This window comes from Aptenodytes forsteri, unplaced genomic scaffold (assembly GCF_000699145.1).
Source record: "Aptenodytes forsteri isolate BGI_AS27 unplaced genomic scaffold, ASM69914v1 Scaffold172, whole genome shotgun sequence".
NCBI classification, from domain to species: domain Eukaryota; kingdom Metazoa; phylum Chordata; class Aves; order Sphenisciformes; family Spheniscidae; genus Aptenodytes; species Aptenodytes forsteri.
In genome coordinates this window covers 13,313,946-13,337,923 of record NW_008795018.1, presented here as the reverse complement: position 1 = coordinate 13,337,923, position 23,978 = coordinate 13,313,946, and the positions used below count along the sequence as shown (strand labels likewise).

Here is a 23,978-nt window from a genome sequence, read left to right as displayed (position 1 = left end):
GTGGGCATGGTGGTGTTGGGTTGACGGTTGGACTCAATGATCTTAGCGGTCTTTTCCAACCTCAATGATTCTATGATTCTATATAGCTGTATTGGTAACACTGCTTTTCTAGTAGTCTTGTTTCTGAAGTGATGGGGAGCTATCTACGTGTTACAGACAATTTCCATAGAAAGTGGGCTGGTTCCTGAAACTTAGCCTATGCCATAGTCCTTCACTCAGCTGTTTTTCATGTGTTGGTGTATGTATGTATGTAACAAATCTTTACTGAATGTTAGCTAGCGATGTTCTTAACATAATAATAGATAGCTTGTGGATGTTCGGTAATGTGCTGCAACAGTTAATAAATTGTAATGCCAGATGTGATATCCTGTGGATGGCCACCTAAGAAAGCATCATTTACAACACAACAAATACTTAAAAGGACAGAAATATTGAGAATGCAGCCTTAGAAGATAATCAGAATAGTGTAAACTTGTATCCAAAAGATACACTGATTGACTGATGCCTCAGTGGATAGTTACTGTGCATATGAAGGCTTGAGATCGTATGTCACCTTTATATATTGTGTAGTTTGGAGGGTGAAGGAATTAACCAAAACCCTTGTATTCTTTCCCGAAAGGGTAAATTTATTTCCAAGGAGGCTGTTTCTTGCTGAACACACACTGCATTACTGTCAGTGCATGTTGTAATTTCAGTTGTTCTGGGTTTACACTTGACTGAAGAAATTACAATAAGTATAAATAATGAGACTGAGATTCTTTTGTAGTGGTACCAGCCAAAGCAGATGAAGGGACTGTGTATAAGAGGAGACTTAAATTATTATTTATGTAAATGGCCCCAGACAGTACTAAATGGTTAAATACCAATTGAAATCTGCAAAGCGGATAGATACAATGCTATTTGCATTACAGGTGGTATAACTTTTTTCAAATCTGGGTGCTTATTTTTCTGGGAAAAAATGAGAACTCAGCCCATAGGCGTTGTCTTGTCTTGGAAAAAGTCCAAACTGTACACTTCTAGATGAAAATCTCATTTTGAGTGTTGTTAAAACTAACAATCGGGCAATTTGAATAAAAAAGGTTTCTATGCAATTTACACTGAATTAAGTATTTAATGACAGGTCATTATATAAAACTGGTTTTGATGAATTGTATTGCATTCAGGAATACTGATATAGTCAGGCATTTTGATCCTTTCTGCTGTTTTCTCTTTTTAAGTCTCTTAGACATCTGGATTCAGTTTTCTTATGTAGTTTATAAAGGAACAAAGTAAAGACAAGGGGGATTTAAGTGTTTGCTTTTATGTAGAAATCAAACAGAAAAAAGTGGAAGTTCCTCTGTAAGTACTTTAATAATAGGGTTTCTTACATGTTTTAGGCCTATATGTGTACATGAAACCATGCTATTTGAAAATGTCTCTGATACAGTTTTTTGGATATCGTTTAGCAAATGGCAGATTGTTTGGCATCTTCCATTTAAATCAAGTACGGAAATATTAGAAGGGTTTTTTTCTCTGTATAAATAGGAACCTTGAAAGAAAGCCCTCCATTTCGCCAGTGCTTTCATAAACCAGATACATGAGAGATGAATATTATGTATAATACTTTATTTTCTTGGTATGGTTTCTAGTGAATCTATACAGCCAAAAAAAATAATAGGATCATGTAGAAAAGAGAAAGAGCATGGAATACTTCAGTGGCAGCACTCCAGGAAAGCTACTTGTTCTACAAAAGGGATTCAGCAGCTCTGGTGAGTTCTAGCTCATTGTTGGTTCCTGGCCATGTTATGTAGCCAGTTTTGTGGCCAGTTATGTTTAGTAGAGCTGGTCCAACTTTCTACTTTTCTGTGAAATTGCCAGTGTTTTCAATTGGCAAATAGGTATTTTCTGGGAAATCTGACACTACCTTTTCTACCTTGAAGCCCTTTTTGGCTGTGATCTTTCATAAACTTAGTTTTCGGATAGCGTATACTTGAGCTTGCAGGATAAGGATGTTCATTGTTTTGGCAGCTGTCATTAAAGTAGAATGCATTTGGCACCAAGTAGTATGTAATTGGTTTGGAGATTGTCCTCACCGACAGTAAGAAATAATTGAATTTTAATAAATTCATGGAAGTTTATACTCGGAAGTGTTTCTCTATGAGAAAGAGAACGTAGAAGTTACTAGTACTTAGTTATGCAGTTGAATCAGGTTCTTTTTGATAGTGAAAAGAAGGCTGTTCCTGAATTTAGATTTCAGTCCAAAACTGAAAAAGAAAAATCTTGGGGATTGTCTAGCTCTCTGTTGATACTTTAGCTGTAGATAGTTCAGCATATGCAGATTTTCTAGTTTTAGATTTCGAATGCTTTATATTTTAAAGCATTTTAAGTTTATTTTAAGTTTTGAGTGTATTTTAAGTTTAACAGCAAAGACATGGAAAAAGATATAATTTAGAAAGTTGAGCTTGATTAAGGTCGGAAGTCAGTGAGTCTGTTCATATTCACACTCTTGAAAGATTGAGGCAGCTAAGAGATGGGAGTGCATTTCTTCCTTCTTCCCACCCTGTACTCCAAACTTTGCAAGATTTATAAAGGTTGATGTTTAGATCATATGTGTCTAAACCTATGATACTTTATATATATATGTATGTGTGTGAATGTATTCTTTATATATATATAAAGTGCAGAGTTTCTGCAGTGAAAAATAGTGTTTTATTTTTAGAAAATCTGTGGCTACAAATTAATTTCCTTAGCAACTTTCCATCAAACAAACAGCCTGCTCTTCCTCATTCCCAACCAAAACAAACTTAAACTGGCTTATTAATTTAGGCAGTTTTCCCATGAAAAATGGGATCTGCCACAAACGTTTGTAATCTGCCAGGTCACTGAAAAAAGTCTCCGTGCATAAAACATGAAAGGACATCTTTTAAAAAATACCGTAATTTTGCAGTGATAAAGTTGGTGATATTTTTCCTCTACAATTGTTATATTTCAATTTTACAGAGTAAGAATTTGAGTCTCTGGTACTCTGTTATCTCTGTTTATTCATTTTATTTGATTATTTCTGTGAATTGCACAGCATAATAAACTGGTGTGCATAATTACAGTGAGCATAGCTATCTCAGGAGGAGAGGCAAAGGAGACAAAACTGGCAAGCGGCTTTAGGATTCAGCACAATGCAAAACAAAAATATTGCCGATTTGAGCAAGTTTTTACACCTAAACTCATTTTGATGTAATGCTTCTCTAATGTAGCCCTTTGTAGCACAGGATGGTGCCAGTTGTGCTATAATGTAAGTTTACATAGTTTATATGGCTGAACATGAACAAATCCTGTACAAATAGAGTAATGAAAAAAGTTGCTAAGTGTCCTGCAGGAAGCAAGTATCAAGTTTACTGATAGTTGTGTTGACTGTAGCCATGGGCAGTTCAGCGTAATCATTTCAGCCAAGAGCTGACAACTCAGAAATGAAATCTTTGCTCTCTGTTTTAAAAGGAAACAGGACTGACAAAACATCTGACTAATCTTCCCTTTTCCATCTGTTTCCATATACCTGTTAGAATAGATAATTGTTCTGGCTCTGATTTTCCAATATGCTGAGATCTGCCAGGCTCTGCCCTTGGTATAACTCTGTGTATTTCACGTGCTCTGCTGACATTGATGATTCTATTAGAAAAGTACAGTGGTGAATATAAACAGATCTATGTTAATTTTAAGGTCCGCTAGAAACACGTGACAAAGGAATCTATTCTGAAGAGAAAAAGGACAGATATTGTAATATCAGGAATTTTATTTTCAGGGTTTGAGGATGACACCCATTGGGTTTGTTTTTTCCAAATCAGAAGCTAATGCACACATCTTGTCTTCCTTTGTTTCAAATGCTGCACCTTCCAGTCATTACAGCAGCGTATCCCTTTCACTCGAGTAACTACTATATAGCTGAAATGGCTCGTAAGCATTGTGTATAAAACAAAATTGATAATTGGGACTCAAAGTTTGATTGCTGCCTCTTTAGGCAATTTAAATAACAGTTAAAGAGTTTCTGCTATGTGGATCCTAGTGGTTTTAAGACTCAAGTGCAAAATCAGTACTTTCCTAGTAGGATGATACAAATTTGAGTTCACCTGCTTTCGGCTAAGAGAGAATATTACAGTCTAATCTGCCTAAAAATAAGCCATAACATCTCCCTCAGTAACTTCCTCATCATGTCTGTGGTTTCCTTTTTAGCTTCAACATCTCTTTCAGAAATGCGAAGTCTTGGTTCAAAAACTGTGGTGTTGAGGAATAATTGCAAATCAAGTATTCCAGCAGCTACTTAGTTTCACTTAAAAATGTATATTATTTTTTCTTTAGTCTGCATAAAATTAAATTGTTTTCTGCATAGTTGTAATTCTCTTAAATGGCTGTGTCTTGAAAATTGGACATACTTGTTTGGGAAAAAAAAGTCTCCAGAGCTATGTCTGTTTCTGTGTTGAAGTTCTGCTATGTATTTTGGGGAGTTGATTTAACATCTCACTAAGTCAGCCGTTCAGGGGCATTTTCATATTCCTGAGTTGCTTTTTTTTTTGTCAGTGGGGATAGTTAAACACAGTCTTGATTCTGGGTTTTTTTTTTAGATTCTGCTTTCAGTCTTTTTTATGATACATTCCTACAGTAATTTTCAAGTAATAAATATAAATGCTGTAGCAAAACAGAGTATCAGTTTGACATCTAAGTTACTTAAATTTCAGGAGAAGTTGTTTAAAAATGTTTCATTTTCGCATTGTTTGAAATTTACACAAGCTTTTCTTTGTTAGGTTGGATGTGTGAGATCTGCTTGTCTGCTTGAGCTCCTTCATGCGTTTCCAGGGTATTTCCACACAAATACGCTTAATCAGCTTTTAGGAGGAGTCTGTTCTATAACAGGAACTCACAAGTGAGCCACAGCTTTTGGGTGAAAAGGAGGAGAAGCTTTGAAAAAATTATCAGGTCTTTGAATTGGGAAGAGAGGATGTCGGGGGTGGAATAATTCAGGAAAAGTTCCTGTCCCTTTTCCATGCGGGTTAACATCTCTGGTTTAGACTGAACATTGTATTGCAAGGGGATTCAATAAATTACTATTAGCTATGTGCTCTCTTTCAGTATTTCCAGGCATTTGGGCCTGTGAAGTCCCTTGATGCAAATCCCCAGTACTTCTTTTTTCTTGTATGTATGCAGAGAGAGATTGGATTGATGTTAGTAAAAAGGATGAGCGTCTGAATCACGAGTTGTGAGAGAAAGCACACTGCCTGCCTTTCCAATTGTCATTTTTAAACTATATGTTAATTTACATAATAATTTGAGGTTCTTGGTGGGGTTTTTTTGGTTTTTTTTTTTTTTCTTCTGGAGTGCCTGGAACACACGGTAAGGATCAGCTTGTCAGGACGATGTGTTTTAAGAACTGAAAGAATAAATGAGAGAAGCAGTCTCTGAAACAGTACTTGAAGTTTATTCCCATTACTTAGGTGTTACAGCTTTGTTTTAGGAAGATGAAAGTGTTGGTTCTTGAATATGCTTGTAAATTGAGACAGTCAACCTGCTAAGGCGACATTCTTTTCACGCTAGATGTCAGTGTTAACATACCTGTTCTGTAATCTCAGGTGTAGTCATTCTGTTGTCCTCATGAATACACCTGTATTTAATACTTCAGTTACAATTTATGGTCAAAATGTCAAGACAGTAACTGCAAATAATGATTTGTATGTTGACCCTTAATGGGCGGCCGTCTGTAAATCTTTTTCTTACTCTTTTTGCCCTCTATTGCACCAAGTAAACCCAGGAGAACCAGGTTGGTCTTTGTTAAAATATCTGCTACAATCTTTCCAATAGCTGGATTTCTCTTTCATTTTAGTTTTCAATAAGATGGCCTTGAAAACCTGAAAGATAGTAGATGGGTGATAACTGCATCACTCAAAATTAAATCCACTGGGGACATCATAGTTGGTTTTTCATCCTCTCAAACTGTAAATAACTAGCTGACTAGTAGTAATTCATAAGATGTCTCATAAGGTCATTTGTTAATGTGTTACTTGAGCATGTTGTGAGACTACTCAAAGGCATGTGGCTATTTGCCTTGTTTCTTTTGGCTTACCAAAAATTTTTTTTAGATCGCCTATGTTTCGTCTGGGGCTTTGTAGTGGTGACCTTAATGTAGATTTCCTGGTGGTTGAAACTGGTCTTGTATATCAGGAAGTATGGTCACTGTTTTCTGCCTGTGGCCGTAACAGTGACCACAGCCTATCTTCCTGGATAAAAAGCCTCAGTGAAGGTATTGTGGTTAGTAATAATAAATAGCATGACATGATAAGCAGTGGATTAAACACTGTTCTTTTCTGTCTTTACCTTCTGTAGAACCTATTATTCTGTTACTCTGTAAGTTAACCATTGCTTATTTACATTCTTTTAAGTGTATTTTTCTTTCAGGATTTTAGCTGTCAGTAGATTTGTTACTGTTCTCTCTTCTTTTCCATGACACCTCTAAGTGTCCAGAAGTACTTCCTTTGATATCAAGAGAAGAGGAGCTGCCAAATGTTGTCCTTCAAAGCATTTGGTATTTTGGGGACCTTGAACCCAAAGGAGGCAGCAGTTGGGTTCAAGGCCCAAGGTTTTATTGGAATATAAGCACAAATGTTTTTCAGGAAACTTCTTAAAGTTTTATTGCAAGAGTAGACGTACCTCAAACATATTTATTGGTGCCATTTTTTCACAATGAGAAGTAGTATACTTCTAAAATAACACATTTAGTTCCTGTAAGTTGTCAGCGGCTGGAGAGCCTCAGGCAGTGGCAGGGGGGGCTCGGCAGGTTGCCTGAGACTGTGTTCCTATAGCTAAGGAACTTGGTGGCCACAGAGACCAACTTGAGTGCAGGTGGGAACACTGTAGAGATGCGCTCTGTTGGAGTTTGTGTGACTGTATCTACAAATTAATAAGTGCGCAGTTAGCTTCCATTTTTGGATATATAAGGGAAGTATTGGCCATACAATTAGAAACACGGTATATTTTTCATATAAAGTTTTAACGGCAACACAGCAGGGTTTGATCATGTAACTTCCTTTTTATTTTTGAGTGTAGCTGTAATGCAACTGAACAAACGCATTTTTCCAAAAGTAGTAAAAAGAAGCTACAGTTTTCAAATTCTTTTTTTAATTTTAGAAAGCTGCACATCTGCAGAAGTTGTTGTTGCTGTTGATGTGAACACTCTTGCCAATGAAGTTTATAAGCACAACTTTCCCGGCACGCCATTATGGGCAAAGACAATTGAGGTGAGTAATGAATGCCTTTTATGCTCTAGTCTGGCATTTGTAGATGTAGGTTGTCTTCACTATCCTTGTTACTAATAAGAGAAACAAAAAGATTTAATTTATGTTGTTATGAATATAGCAGTTTTACAATAACTTTGATTTCTTGTGCTGTGGTTGCTTGTTGAAGTTAGAGGGATACTCACACTGCAGTCTTTTCCTGAAAGTCTTGACTGTTGCATCAAGAAGGGTTACATGAATGTCAAGAGGAATGCTTAGCAGCAATAAAGGAATGACAAAAATAATATTTTTAGGTTAAAAAAATATTTTCATGTATTTTGAAAGAATTTAATTAAATTACTTGGAGGCATGCCTTCATTTTGTAGTTATAGTTGAGCTCAGTAAAACACAAGAAAATATACTGGATGGGACAGTCTTGCGTTTTTTTTGTGGGCTCAATAGATCAAATGTTTTACGAATTCTGTCCCTTTTCCAAATTATTTGAAGAACAACTAGGTAAAATCGGCTTCTATTCTGGTAATTGAGGGGCAAACTAGGCATGTGGTTTTGCCTGGATTTAGTTAGAAATTACTGTGTAATTTTAAATCTTTCACAGTTTTACAACGTAACAGTAAAAGATACTGAATTTATTTTAAGACACCAACTTAAATAAGACTTAAATAGGTGGCTAAAGGTTAGCTGCTTATTCAGCACTCAATAATAACAGGCTAAATGATAGTTTAAAGTTTTATATGGGAAAATATAGATATGCAGATTATAGTGAGTAAGACCTTCTTTAAATTTATTGGAAAAGTAGCAGCTTTTGTCTAGTTTCCATGGGCAGTTATGTTACATTTGCTACATACATGTCCCTCGAAATGTGTAAGGTGGTGATTTCTTTGCTTAGCTCATAGTTACGTGATCATTATCCTTCTCCTCTCCTCTTGCCCCTTAGTATGTTGTACTATGTGTTGCTTAAAATTAGTCTAGAGGAACTTCTACCTGTGTAATTAGTTCATGCCACAGACCTAATTCTTTCTCCTCTGAACAGAAATATTTTTGCAGAGTAGAGCTTTCAGCCATATAATATCTTTGATGGATTTTTACTTGGCAAAAACTAAAATGAAGTAAGCTTTACAGGATGCATTGGTAGTGAGCTCCTAAGAGTTAAAACTCACAGTCTGGACCTGTAAAAATGACCATGTTAACACTTGAGCTACTTTTCTGTTCAGATATTTTGTCTTTTGAGAAGATCTAGTATTTTTTCAGCTGTTTTGGATATGTTAAATTTTTTTTTTTATGTACAAAGACTTCATATCTGAATAATGGTACTTTATTTGGAGGAAATAACTAGTTGGTATTTTGATGTGATCTACTGAAAGAACCGCTACACCTCTTCTGAAAGAATGACTTGAGCTACTTTTCTGTTCAGATATTTTGTCTTTTGAGAAGATCTAGTATTTTTTCAGCTGTTTTGGATATGTTAAATTTTTTTTTTTATGTACAAAGACTTCATATCTGAATAATGGTACTTTATTTGGAGGAAATAACTAGTTGGTATTTTGATGTGATCTACTGAAAGAACCGCTACACCTCTTCTGAAAGAATGAGTAGATAAAACCCTCAAGATTATGGATAGATACTAACATCATTAGTGTTTTTTATTCATATTCAAAGCAACCAAATACATATTTGCATTGTATAGTTTGCCAAGGTAGAAAAGAATGAAATTATTAGGTCAAATGGGAGATCAGGTAGTTTTTTGCTAGATGAAGCATATAGTGAAAGTAAGAGGGGTAGTTTGGTCTGAAAGATGATTTCAGAGTTTCATACAGTTTACAACACTCAAAATTCTTCTATATCAGAGTTTCATACAGTTTACAACACTCAATTCTTCTATTTTTTTCCTTATTCAGGGCATAACACTGAAAGAATTTGACAGATTATCTTTTGATATGATTTTGATGAGTCCTCCCTGTCAGCCATTTACAAGGTAGATATAGCACACTTTGGAGAAAAGTGCAGTTGTTACAATATGTACTGTTAAAGGAGAAATGTTTTCAAGAGTGACGCTATGTGTGGTTCACCTGTGTATCTTTCTCTTTCTAAGCAACCACGTTGTAGCCCTACTCACCATGTGATTTACTGAAGTGGAAGAAATGCAGCAATTTGAATCTTGATCACATTTTTATAATGTATATTTTAATTCAGTTGAAATTAAGTAAGCTTCTTACAGCACATATTTTGCATACTGTATTGTTCCTCTAACAGTGAAATTCAAAGATTTTGCTGTTTAGGAGTGCTTCCTTTCCCTTTAGATATCAATCTAATCTTTCCCTGGGGCAACGCCAGAAGGAGTATTGGAATTTCTCACTTCTGCCTGAGACTGAGTGTAATCTGCTTTTATTTGTACTTTGAAAATCGCATGTGCACACAAGTAGTTTATTCTGAGGAATATTTCTGTTTTAGCCAAGACTAGAGGATAATGGCTTTGAAATGATTTTGTGGATGGTATAGAGAAATACCTTGCTAACCAAGAACTGAACTTACTGAGATGTTATTTGTCAGGTTAGTTTCAAATTCATATAGTTTGACAGCAGTGACCTGTGGAAGTAAGATTCTAGTAACTAATCATGTAAAGTAGTACCTTCATGAAAAATTCTGTTGGTGGTGATGAAACTGCTTATGGAAGAAAGTATATCTCAACGAATGTTCTAAAATTAAAAAGAAATCCCTCCAAAGTGGTGCTGATCTATAAAAATGTATTTGTGCAAACCTATGATGTATAAAGGAATCATTCCTTCAAAAATTTTTTTAATAATACTGTGGAAAAAATAAAATCTGTGTGACTAATTTAGAGACATGCTAAAGCTCTTCTACCAAGGCTTTATTCTTTTTAAGAGCTAATATAAGTTAGAGGAACACATGCCTGGAATCGTTATATTATGTTATTGTTTTCATAACCTATGTGAGCTGTCCAGTTTAATGTTACAAAATTGGTTACAAAGTTATTCATATGCAAAATGGTGAGCACTGAGGCTTTAATTCCTAGAAATAATTTAATATATTCAATATAAAATAGCTGGGTATTCCCAGGAACTTCAGATTTTTTTTTGTTCTTTCGGAGCCAAGTATGTTCAAGGGGTTTGCTGGACAAGACCAGAATGCTAAACGCTTTGCAGACTGGGGAGTGGGTTTCGTTACTGAATGCTCGATTTTAACCTTGCTGTGCGCTGATGGATTCCAGGGCAGACTTTCATTCCTTAGAGCATTTCTTAGGACACTGCCTGTGTGAACAGGTCCTCATGTCTGTACATGATGCTTTTGCAGAATCCCTTTTTGAAACTCAGAGCAAAAAATATCAGCATTCTGTAGAAAAATGTAAGTCAAATGTCAGTCTGCTCCAAGTAATACACAGGTGTTTCTTTATTCTTTCTTAGAATTGGCCTGCAAGGTGATGTGTCTGATCCACGGACAAAGAGCTTTCTCTATATCCTTGATATTCTCCCACGGTATAAATGAACTTCTACCTCAGTTCTTAAGCCTTTGATGTAACTAAGTAGGTGTTCTATATTGCAGCGAGACAAGTCATCTATAATGTTTTATAGGGATACTACTAGTATTGTGTTGTATTACTTGTTTGTTTTCACATGATCATATGTAACTTAAATACTTGTATTTTACTAATGCCATTATTGTCTCGTAGTTACTGTATATGCTTTCAGGGTTTCGTTTTCTTTTTTATTGTGTGTCTGTTTAAACTGTGGCTATATCATAAATGAAACAAATTGAGTTATTTACTTTCAGTTCAACATCAAACTTGCACTGACTTTATTTAGAAGCAGGAGTAGGTAATATAATAGTTTGCTAATGAGCATCATGGAAACATGAAAATTGTTTGAAATACCACATTGAAAAAGCTTTGATTCAACATTTAATCACCTTTTGAATAGGTAACATTTGAAAGAGTTTGTTTAAATATGTTACTGACTGCACAATACAATACATCTTCTGTCCCCTCCCATTCTTTCTTAGTGTCTATTCTGTCTTTTTGGTGCTGCTTCTAGATATCTTGGGGCAGCTTGTGTATTTTTGGTTTGTAGCACAATCTCTTGTTTTAAGTAGTAATACTAAAAAAATTGAATAGCACTGCACTGTCTGAACAGTGCCCTAGTCTTTGTGTTCATCTATCATTTTTGCCTGGTCAGACCCCAGTTCCTAATAAAATAGCCATAATTATTCATATTATTTATGCACTAAATTTTGAAACAGTAAATCCAAACGAAGTTGACTTTGCTTTCCTAAATTGTTCTTATTTAGAGTGTTAAAAATTAGCTCCAAGTAACGCTTGTAGTCTTTTCTGGGAAGAGATGTATAGCACTGTAAGAACCTTTCCTGGGGAAGTGAAGCAAGCAGTTGCTCAGGGAGATTATCCAGCAGAAATCTCTGCTTCTGGATTGAGATGTCCATTGGGCACCAATTGGCATGAGCCTGAGAATTTGCATCAGTTACAATCCACCAGACACTTACGTGGCAGTCCTGCTTCTGCTGGAGACTGAGACAGCTGCTCTCTATATATTCCTTCGTTGGTTAATCTTGCTCTCAGAATTGGAGGAGGACGAAGAAAGGTCTGGCTGGCTCTCTTTTTTTTCTTAATTTTTTTCTTTTTTTTTTTGTTTTGTTTTTAATGAATGCTGCCTGCACAGAAGGAAACCGGTACCAACAACAGGCTTTCTTTCAAACTGCTCTTACCACTGGGAGAAGAGGGTCTTCATCCTTCTTCCAGAAACAACTTTTTTGCAGCCAACAGCATTAAATGGGACCACCTCTTTGCCCTTGTCATCAGCAGATAGAGAACGCAGACACAGAAGGCTGAGTGGCTTGGCTGGGAACACCTAAGAAATCTGTGGCAGGGAACACAGAGCACAATACAGATTCTGTAGCCTAGTAAGTTAGACAATTAATAGGTAAAAAGAAAGATTATTATTACTTCTCAGCTTCTAGCAGAGGCACGAAAATAGGGAGATAACGTGGGTTTCCGAAAGTTGCAAAGGATGTCTTTTCTGGAACAAGGAATGTAACTCAGTCCTCCAGACTGACGTTTCAAAATGATAAATTAAAAACAGCAGATAGTGTGTAAGTTAATAATTTGTCAGAATAATAGTACCTTCCTTATCCTTAAGGCAATCCTGACCTCGGTATTCCTTTCTGTTAAACTGAGACACAGTTAAGAGGCTGGCTGCTTTTGGGACACTTGTGCATTAATATGGAAATGTTGCTTCCTAGTTGCTGTGGGCTTAGCTGGATAAAGGGCAGAAGCTTTTCCTTCTCAAAACCAAAGCTTTAGACACTGCAGGGCATACGTTTTTCGTCATGACGATGCAAAGGAGCTGGGCTTGGCTGTGGCACTTTATCTCAACACTCCATGAGACCCTGCTGACGTCCCTTATCTCCCTTGGGCAGGTTGTTTCTTGAGGCAGTACTTACACTAAGCAGTCTGTAATGTGTTCAAGATGGTGGCTTCTGCAGAGTTTCTCAGTTGCAATAGATTTATGTTTTACTGAGATAGTGTTTGTGTATTTTCTGGATATGACATGTTTGCCAGACATTAAGTATGGACTATTTCAGCCCAAAAAAGGGAAATTCTTAATACAGGAATTATCACTTTGCATTCTAAATTGGTATGGCGTGTGTTCAGTTTATGGAAACTATAAAATAATTTCTCACCCTTGGCTGTTCCTACCTTAGGTTCAGGCTTTTATAATGAAATGTCGCTGAAATGACGCTCAAAGATAGCCTGGGAAGACAAATATTAGAGATAATGGAAAGGACAATTTCAAGATCTGGAAAGGCCTGGGAAATCCTTGGAGCACCCAGGGGGCAAACAAAGTCTGATCTAAATGGTCCAGATTCTGTCTGTTTATCGTGTCCAAGCCATAACCCAGGGAAATCTAATACTAAGATGTCGAAGTGCTACTTTTACAGCCATGTTTGTAATGTTAATACCTGCCAAGTACTTAACACGTGCTCTTTGTATAGTGATTACTTGTCTTGTGATCTGTTGATCCTGTATGAGCTCTTGCATTTCAGGCTATGCTCTGGTTTCATTACTTTAAAAATAAGTTTCATAGTAGGTGATGATGATGTTGAGCGTAGGTAAACATACCAACAGATATATTCTCCATTCCTATGCAGGGAATTCGGCGGCTGCTGCTTTTTTTCAGTTCAGTATTTTTTTCACTATTATTTTTAGTGTTTTTAAATTTGACATAGTATCTTGTTCATTTTCCAATTTCTTGTGAAACGCTTTAGTTCTTTAATTCTTCGTGTGAATGTCTTTAACTGATGGTAGTTAAGAACGTGCTAAAACAAATTCTGCTGTGATTTGTACCAGTGGAAATCCAAAGTCACTTACTGACTTAAATAAGCATGAAGCTGCTGTCTGGTGGCATTAGTATCCTGTTTCTATATGCTGTTCTGAGATCCCAATGTGTGGCAGACACACTACGTCTACATTAGCCTTACTAGAGAATTAATCAGTGCCAGGGAATGTTCCCAGAGACTTGAATCTGAATCGTCTATGCTTCTAAATTGTTAGAATGGTCCCTGGCACAGTTTTGGGCATGTTCCTTTCTCCAGAGATTTAATAGGCTGTTTTTGGAATGAGCCTATTTCCAGACCTCTGCACTGATCTTGCTAAACCTCAGGCGCCTCCTTCCCCTCCCCCCATCAAAATGAAAAAGTTAAGTATAGAAAATTGAGAATGTCTGCAGTTTGAGCTCTAAGCATGTCGTATTTCTTAAAGCAGTTAGATGTATACTGGTTCTGATGTGTTATTGCTAAAGTTGATGCAACATTTTGACATTGATTTTGGGTTTAAGCACTTTAAAACAAAAGTTTTCTGTTCAATGGCTAAATAGTGATCTTTTTTTCCCCCCGACAGTTATCTTTCCTATTATAAACTCTTATCTGTTGAATAATAATACTATGCTTTAGGAAATGAACAGGGGTAAGCATTTTCAGAAGTACATGCATGGGCTACAGGAGGGTACAGCAGTCCATCTGAACATAAGTGGGTTTTGTTGGTTTTTATTATTACCAGCAGTCCACATTTTTAATTCAGTTGGAAATGATTTGGTCTAGGCAACCTTGAAAGTTGAGGTACATTTTTTTTAAGGATGCTAAACTTTAACAGCTGGCATGATGTGGAAATACTTTGATCTTTCTTGTAGCTAAACAAATCTGGGGATGAATATAATATAGTATACGTCTTATCACTCTGATTTGTTGATATTTTTTTTTTTCCTTGTAGGCTCCAGAAGCTTCCAAAATACCTACTTTTAGAAAATGTTAAAGGATTTGAATCCTCTTCTGCGAGGTAAAGCCTAATTTATATGCAGGTTTTAGTTTTTAACAAAGGACATTTTCTTTAGAAGGGGAAGGCAGGATTTTTATTTCCTAGAGTTTAAGTTAACAAAATAGTGCGAGATGGGACAGCTAGCAGCTGTGGGTTAAACATACTGTTTTAATTTAGGAATGAAAATCTGAGGTTGTGAAAGGAACTTGCTAAATAACTATTTCTTTCTCTAAGCAGATAAAATATGTTATAACAAGTTGACTCCATTGATTTTATTTGATGACCCTGTGTCCTTTAGAAAGGGTCAGTATTAATTTTCAAAGAAAAATAACAATAGGTATGGTACTCAGAGGTTTTGGGGTTTTATCCATGACAGGAGCTCATGGTATCTTGTGTTAAGATCACAGTACAGTACAGGGGCTTTCTTCAGTACCTTTGTTGATAGTAGGTTATCACTGGTTCAGGGTTGCCATCAAATGGTCCAGAGGTATAGTATGAAGACTGTATCTAACCTGTTTCTGAAATGTGGAAGAGGAAAGTTGTCAGTAAGGTTGCCTAATGACAGCAGGAGCATTCTCCTCTCTTGTGGGCAAAGCAGGAGACAGGGAGTTGTGGTCTTCCTTCTCATTTCTTGCTGGAATAGAGTAGGATCTTTCCATAGCATTCCTTAAAGCACTAAGAGAGCAGCCACCCTGCATATCATGCTCCTTAATGAATATGGCAGGCAGCTGGGAGGTATGTTCAGCTCTGTCACTGGTTAAGCATGCAGCGGTCCTCTGAACACTTGAACACTTTGTGGAGGTGCAGGCTGCTGCTGTAGACCCTGCGATTCCCTGGGCTATGCCTTGCTGGCTGGTGTTTGGAACAAGTAGTTCAGAAAACACCCCAGTCAGAACGCTTGCTTTCTCTTATAACCCTTGGGATGCAGCGTCACCTACAGTGCCAGGTACAGGTCCCAGCTCATGCTTTTTCTATAGTTCCAGCCTAGTGCAGTCTGCATGGAATAGAAAAGACATGTCTTTTTAAGAAGATTTCTGTTTCAGTGATTTTCCATTGTTTATAAAGTACAGTCCTACCTCACTGTTATTATCAAAGCCACCAATTTTTGTCATCCCTTGAGTTAGCCCTTTTGTTAAGCTTAGCTGATGGCATGTGTGTGAACAGAGGGAAGTAGTGAGCTATTTGTAGTGGTTTTAATCTCCTGTTTTATAATTTACAATAAATAGGATGTCTTGCCTTCTGATTATTTTCCTTGTTGACACACTGTAAGTACTCTCCAGAGATGGGATATTTTTTGAAGGGGTGGTGGCACCGAAGTAGGTGTGAGACACCTGTGAATGTGCAGTGGTCATTTTTGGCTACAGTAACACTGAACTTTGTATGTTGTCTCCTCAAGTTCAGAAATGGATGACTTCATATCTGTAATTCTCTGTCCAATTCTTTCACTGAATGTGCTGAATGTCTTGGTACTTAAGGTGTTGCATTTAATGTGTTTTTATTTAGGATAAAAAAGGGCCTAAAGGTTGTATGAAGGGAGTAATTGCTTTTTGATTCTTTTCACTGCTAGAAATGAACTTTTGCGAACACTAGAAAGATGTGGATTTAAATATCAAGAATTTCTTTTGTCTCCAACCTGTGTGAGTACTAAAATTGCTCTAATATTTAATTTTTCAAACTGTGCTGAGCCCAAGAACATTTGAAAATGATCTGTTGTATTAGAAGAGAGAGTCATGCCCCAGAGCTGAAGATACTCTTCTGAATGAGAAAGCCATCTGGCATGACTTCTGATTTCTCATCAGTATACTGGCATAATCATACTGCTGTTACTGTTCAGATCCTGGTCTCGTATTGCTTTGCTACCATTTGATATTTTTTAAGAAGGCATGAATTTACACCATGACCAGGAAGGTGGTTTTCCTTGCAGGAGCCTCATTGCTTCAGAAGTGCTGTGTGAATTTCTGTGAATTTCCAAGCACAGAAAATGTGACTGTGTCATTTGTGGGAGGAGGGGCTTTGTTTGCATGTTTCCCTGGCAACTGAAAAAAGAGTTGAGAGAGATTTCAGATTGTGCAAGACTAAATGGAATCAGTGAAGTACGCTATATATCTGAGAGAAGCTGGTAGAGGGTAGCTTGAAAACCAGTTGTGGTGCGTTTGTTTCGTTCTTAGATGTCTTATAATTCCTTGTTCAAAAAGGCAAGGAGACACCTTTTTGCTTTTTTATAGAAAACAGTTAGTACCTGTCGCAAGAAATTGTGATGCATGTCATTTTTCTTCTTGCCTTGCATAAAAGTTTGTTTACATTCCCGTTCATTTACAGAGAAAGTAAAAACCATGAGGTACAAAGAATAATTCCCCACTTGTTTCCTTGAAAATACCTAGGTATGGAAGTTATAAGTGTTCAGGTATTATCAATTAATACTGATATTTCTGAAGTCGCACAATATATTAGTGTGGCATAGTTCTATTACTGTATATAATGGTAGATAACTTGTATGACGCTATAGACCACTTTTTCTCTCTTTATCACATGGACTAAAGGCTTGTTGATTTTGCTTACAGCTTGGCATTCCCAATTCTAGGCTGCGATATTTTCTAATTGCAAAGCTTCACCAAGAACCATTTCCCTTTCAAGCTCCTGGTCAGGTGAGTCTATTAGCATTACTTGAATTTGCTTTGTTTCATGAAGATTGAGGGTTATGTTTTTGGTTTAGGTTTGTGTTGAGGAATGGAGAGAGGGATAAATGATATCAACAGAAAAGTTAAATTCCGTCTCTCTTTTTCTGCCTGGATACTGTTTTCTAAGGACTGCAATGCATGCCGGTGGCTTAGATGGCTTTTAAACAGTTGGGGGACAGTGGCTGATAGTGGGCTTAGAAAACAATGCATTCTGCTACCTTTTTCACACCCTTGGAAAGGTCTTTTTGCAAAGGCAGTTTATTTTTTATATTTTATATATTTTTTTATGTTGCTCAATGAAGTTACAAAGTGTCATGCATGACAGATCCATTCCTCATTTGCAGTTGTTCCTGATGTCATTGCTGGTAGGTCAGCAAGTCTTGATGCTAACATTTTTGAAATCTTCATGAAAATAGCATTGAATGGTTACTTGCTTTATTCTGTGGATCTCTGGAGGAATTTTTACTCACTGCAGAGTCTGCTGTCATGTTGTTTATCAAATGCAGTTCTTTAATTTTTTTTTCTCACAATTTGTTCTTAGATATTGACAAGATTCCCAGATCAGGATCTAGAAGACTTATTCAAGGACAAAGTCACTGACAAAGTGGGTGAAGCTGGTTCTTCCTTGTCTTCTGAGGAGAAGAATCTGGATCCAAACATTGGTCCTGATTGCAGCAGCAAGAAGAATTTACCAAAAGGGGCCTTTCTTTTTAAGCTTGAAACAGTAGAAGAAATTGAAAGGAAACATGGTCAGGACAATGATTCCTCTATTCAAATGCTAAAAGATTTCTTGGAAGAGGAAAATGAAGAAATGAGTCAGTATTTCTTACCACCGAAGTCCTTATTGCGCTATGCTTTCTTGTTAGACATTGTTAAGCCCACCTGCCGGAGATCCACATGCTTTACAAAAGGGTAAGTTGCAAAGAAAATGTCTTGCTGAATCACATTTTGAAATTTGAAGTGTGTTTTTGCTTGTGTACTGTAAAAACAAGGAGAGCCATTTCATCAAAAAAAACTCAGGCCTCTGGGAAAAAAAAAAAAATCTCCTTATATAGTGTGCTTCCTGGTCCAGTGGAATGCCAGCATGAGAATCTGTCTGGCAGAACATCATGTGCCCACTCCAAAAAGGCATTCACAAAAAACAGTGCCATTTGTTGTTGACCTTCACAGAAGCTTAATTACCCCTGCGGAAATATGGTTCCAATAGACTGGTATAGTACTGATTCATTAATGAATTTTTTTATATTGCTCAATGAAGTTACAAAGTGTCATGCATGACAGATCCATTCCTCATTAAAACTGTCTCCACTATACATTTTATTGATTTCTTGGATTTTTCAGCTGTGTAGGTCAGAACAGCTGTGGATTGGCCATATGTCATAAAACCAGTTAGGTTGCTGCATTACAAATCATATTTGATGGAGCAGAACATCAGTGCTTTTCTGTCTAGTAGTTTTCCGATTTGTACTTTGCAATTTTAAGTTTGACTGCCGGAGGTTGTTGAGTGTTCTGAAACCCCTCGGACAATCGGTCAGGAGCTTTTCCACTGAATGCATTTGTATTGGAAAATGCCAGTTGGAGCCTGGACGTTTGTGGGAAATGTTAATATTGGTGAATTTTTCAAATTAGATTGTTTTTTTGGAATTCTCGGAATGTTTCAACAAAATGGCTTAGTTGATGAGTTAAAGCTAGTTATAACTTTTTTTCTTTAATTAGTAGAAATTAGACTGCCAGATTGACAGGGTTCCTGCAGATTTTGTAATGTCAACTTTTTGACAATAAAAAAAGCTGAGAAGGAATTTCAAAAGTTGAAAACTTGTGCAACAGGAAAGCCCTTCCCCTAGCTCTCACTGACTTCAGCCTTTTCTGTCCTCACTCTTTTGAGTTGTGAGGGAGTGTCAGCATCTCCTGGGATCTGTTTCTTATCTACAGTAGTCAAATAAAAATCTTAGGCCAGAATGATCTCTTATGTATCTCATGTATGCCTTAAGTGTCACCAAAAATAAATTGGCCACTTGTGGTTTTACTAGAATACGTCATGGTAGTTTGTGATCATGTTTATCAAAATCACACTGAAGGAGGCTCCTGAGTAGTTCACATGAAGTCTTTATATATAGCGGTGGGAAACCTGACACAGAACGTGACTGTTGCCCTTCTGCTGATGTGGAAGGAGCCAGGCCAGATAGTTGTGGTAGTTCTTGGCTCAAAACGTAGGAATCTGATTTACCGTCTTTGTTCCCTTTTTAAGAGCCTTTGGGAAGGAAAGTTTCCAATGTGGTTCTCAATGTGGTCGTATAATTTACAGCTCTACATTAAGAGAAGGATTATAATTACATCTCAGGCTTCATCCAGGTCACGTTCTGAGGCCAAGAATAAGTTGCTGCTGTTCTAGGAGTTCTGTTTTTATGTTTCTCTGAAGCATCAGATTTAAGAAAGAGGACGCTGAATGGAGCAGAACAGCACTCCAAGTAGTACAGAGAATCCCTCTGCTGAGATGCCTATCTGATGTCTTTCTTACAAATTATACTGATCATCAGCTTTGAGCCTGGGAGAAAAACTTCCCTCAGTTCTGACTGACCTTCAGGTATTTCCAGCAAGGTTCGTGTGATGAGGATAATCTGGGTATGCCTTCTCCAGTCCTTGCTAATTCAGGGACCTCAAACACCGATATTTCATCAGTGTGTTTTGCCTTTCTGCCTTTGTCATACCAGTATGTCTTCTGAAAGGCTTTGGTGTAGTATAGGGCAAAATGCGTGAGAGATCAAGCAGATGATCCCGTGTTCCCTTCCGACCTTGGACTCCTAGGCAATTGGAAAATGATTGCTGAGTTCCTTGAGACTACAAACGCCATGATTTGTCTTAGGAGCATGTTTGTGGTGACTGAAGTCGTGAGAGGAAATTGTCCATTTTAAAGGACAGAGCAAACGAGAACTAATTCTCTAGATACAATAATTCTGGACTTACTTTTAAGTTCTTGATATGCCATTGACAAGAGAAGCAATACCTTCTAAAATAGTGTAATATTAGTTACAGAAACTCTCTCCAGTGTTGTGGAAATTACCTTTTTGTTAGTCATAATATAGGACACAGTATACCCAGAAATAATATATTATGTGTATGAAGCTAAGAGGTTTTTTTGAAAGCTTGCAGAAATAAAGAGAGGGGAAAAAAAATCTTGCGTCAGATGAAAATTTAAGATTGTAATTTCTTAAACCAACTTCTTTCATTATAACTGGTAATGAAATCTCAGAAAATCAATGCATCATTTTTTACTGTGGCAAACATTCCCATCTTTAATTATGTTCTGAGTCCAAGGTAGGAATGTTAATTTAATAAAGAGAGGGGAAAAAAAATCTTGCGTCAATTTAAGATTTAAGATTGTAATTTCTTAAACCAACTTCTTTCATTATAATGAAATCTGAAATCTCAGAAAATCAATGCATCATTTTTTACTGTGGCAAACATTCCCATCTTTAATTATGTTCTGAGTCCAAGGTAGGAATGTTAATTTTTCTGTAGTCAGCAGCTGCAATAATAATTAATAACAATCCAGCTAACATTGGCCATCTGCCCACATTTGTGTTAAAAAACCAACCCCCCGCCATGTCCCCAAACCACTTTTTTACACCAACTGGATTTTTTTTGTGATGAGTTCTCTACTCTAGTGCCAATTATTTAGACTGGAGTATATAACATGGATCCTATTAAAAGATTCTTTTCCCCCAATAAAACTCTAAAATACTACTTTGAAATTTATCCTCATTTATTTATTTTGGCTCAGATATATTCATCTGAAATACAGTCAAATGCTACATAAGATGATGATCAGGATTCCTCAGTGCTATGTGTTACATTGTTAAACGTGGTGTTAGGGAATTTTCAGAATGCAACTAACCAATTAAAGGTGATGTGTTTACAACACAGTTTGATTCTATGTGTTTTTAGTCTGTATCAGTGTTTAGGGCCTTTTGTTCTGATCCTAGGGAAGATTTGCAAGCACTTTATTTTGAAATGAGTGTTGCTCTCACTTATAGTGGCAGAACTACTCGAAAGCTTTTCCAACTGAAGAAGAAATTCTCAAGATTGAGCCGTACCGGGTCACTGTGTCTGTGCTGAAGGGAGAGTATTCCTTTATTCATTGTAGAATTAGAAAGGCTTGAAACAAAAATTGTTCCAGTGCTTGTCTGGAAGCAGTCCCTTGCTTCAGAATGGGCCCCAAATGGAGCAAAAGCCCTTTATAACTGTCTTTACAGATGAGCAGATAAAACTAGAGAATGGTATCTGTTAATGGTTGATGCAGACCACATCGCTCCAATGCGGGGGATCTTCTGAAGTTCTTCCACTGTGCAAAAGCCATCTGCTGACTTGACTTAGTCTCTTTCTGTTCAGGACGTTCAAACGCTATCATAGTTAGACCAGCAGAGCATGTTTCTGAAAGCCCATAATTATATTTAAATGATAGCCTGGAAGAGACTACAGGGTAAACACGCTGTTATGCGATCAACCACAAAGCATCCAAAAAAGCTGTCATATGACTTTAGAATGTAAGTTTGCTTACTGTTTAGTTGGATTTAATTTTTTTCTTTCTTTCTCCTTTTTCTTTCTTTCTTCTACTGCTCTGCATAGATGCCTGGCCATTCCCCATCCCTTACCTCTGCAAAATCCACAAGCAGCCAAAAGTTAAACCTGACTGAACCACTTTGTTCCTAATGGGTTGATATAAAAGCTGGAGGCTCACACTAATGGTCCTCCTTTGAATATGGATAGCCGATTTGAACCCCTAGGACCATTTGGCCTTTAATGCATTTTCCCTTAATGTAAAATTGGTTTGTGCAATGTAGATGGCCCTTTCTGATGATGCTATGCTTGAATTCCTTGGCCTTGTATAGTTGCCTAGTTGCCTTATGTAAGGCATTAGTGTGGATAAATCCTTGTGCGTTGATTGCAGACTTATCCCCGGAGAGCATGTTCAGAGTCTACTGTGCTCCAAGGGTTAGCATTGTTAATAACAAGGCCTTTTGCTTTATCTGACCAGGAGGCGATTTGTTAATCAAAGCAAAGGAACCAAAGTAACCTCCCTGCATCTTTGCAGTTGTCAGTACTATGAGGTCCAATGAAAATACTAATTTAAGATTGTTATTGTTGTTGTCAAGGTACGGACACTATGTAGAAGGGACAGGCTCAGTTCTGCAGACAGCAGTAGATGTACAGGTAAGAATGTGTAGACTAACGTACGAGAGTGACTTGTTTCAAAACTTGTTTTTTTGTCTTCTGCTTTGTTATTCTGAATATTATGACAAAAAAACTTTTAAAACTATACTTTATGGCAACTGAGTTTCCAATTGATTTACTTTGCATTCCTAAACAACAGTTTATTTAAATGAAGATTATATGTGTGCCTCTCTCTGTGGAAAATATAAGTTGCTATTATTTTATCATCTGTAGTATCATACAGAGATTTCACAGGGGTATGTGAAAACATTAAAAATGACTAATTCTATGGATAAACTACAGTACAGTGTTGTGAATCTGGGGCCATTTTTGTACACAGATGATCTAGTAAATATTGACAAATGTTTAGCATGTTTGAATTTCAAAAGTATTAGTTATCTGGGAAGACATAATATTTTGAAAAGTTCTACTGTTGGTACCAAGTTCACTGCAAAGTGGTGTTTTGGCATTGGGGAAGGTAAAAATAAATGTATTAGTGAATCATCATTCAAAAACACTTTTCACAAAGTCTGTTTTGTACACAAGCACTGCCTCCTGCACTTCTGTGCTGTTCACTGATACTATATGGCATTTCTAACCATAGGAAGAACGCAGCTTTGGAACTCAGGATAATCTCAAAGTGAATGTATTAAAACAGCTACATCCATACAGCTTAATTTGTGTGGATGGTCTGCTATTGAGTTACATTAAGTCACTATTCTGTCATTAGCAAAAGTGTATAGTCCTTTGATTGCCTCATTAAGTATTGGTATAGCTTGTAACTGGAGGAAGAAATGATGAATGCCCTCATGGCAACATTGATTTCTTTCTTGCAAGTCCATGTGTTGAGGTATTGGCTGCAAAAATACACCACCAATCATACTTTCAAGCAAAACATGCTATTGTCTTCAGCACTGTGCTAATCAAAGAAATATTCTGTTAAGATGTGAGTGTTAAATTTTACGTATTTGGCCTGCGTCAGTGATACCTGTTGTTTTGGATGTTCTTCATAGCTTGAATCAGTGTTTAAATGCATTGGGGAGTTACCAGAAAAAGAGAAGCTTATGAAATTGTCAACACTAAAACTGAGGTACTTTACCCCAAGAGAAATAGCAAATCTTCATGGATTCCCTCTGGAATTTGGTATGTGCTGCAAAGTACCCATTTCTGCGTCATTCTTCAGAAATGCCAATGTGGTTTTTTACTGGGGACTAATCCATGCTTTTTAAAATGCATTGGGGAGTTACCAGAAAAAGAGAAGCTTATGAAATTGTCAACACTAAAACTGAGGTACTTTACCCCAAGAGAAATAGCAAATCTTCATGGATTCCCTCTGGAATTTGGTATGTGCTGCAAAGTACCCATTTCTGCGTCATTCTTCAGAAATGCCAATGTGGTTTTTTACTGGGGACTAATCCATGCTTTTTATTTTGCCCCCTTTTTTTTTTTTTTTTTTTTTTTTTGGCCCCCCCATTCTTTAACATTTTTTTTTTTTATTTG

At 36.8% G+C, this 23,978-nt stretch overlaps 1 protein-coding gene across 2 annotated transcripts in view; it reads left to right on the top strand.

Annotated features, from left to right (window-relative positions):
* Positions 1-1,679: 1,679 nt before the first annotated feature.
* TRDMT1 (tRNA aspartic acid methyltransferase 1) overlaps positions 1,680-23,978 on the top strand; it is a 27,704-nt gene continuing 5,405 nt past the window's right edge. The window contains exons 1-10 of one of the 2 annotated variants that reach the window (XM_019471107.1): positions 1,680-1,748; positions 7,147-7,256; positions 9,149-9,225; positions 10,673-10,744; positions 14,545-14,610; positions 16,157-16,226; positions 17,151-17,234; positions 17,809-18,179; positions 22,421-22,478; positions 23,492-23,621. In XM_019471107.1, coding sequence (XP_019326652.1) covers positions 1,682-1,748; positions 7,147-7,256; positions 9,149-9,225; positions 10,673-10,744; positions 14,545-14,610; positions 16,157-16,226; positions 17,151-17,234; positions 17,809-18,179; positions 22,421-22,478; positions 23,492-23,621 — 1,105 coding nt within the window. In that variant the 5' untranslated portion in view covers positions 1,680-1,681. Of the gene's footprint in view, positions 1,749-7,146; positions 7,257-9,148; positions 9,226-10,672; positions 10,745-14,544; positions 14,611-16,156; positions 16,227-17,150; positions 17,235-17,808; positions 18,180-22,420; positions 22,479-23,491; positions 23,622-23,978 lie in introns of those variants that run through there. The other variant, XM_019471108.1, reaches the window with a different exon arrangement.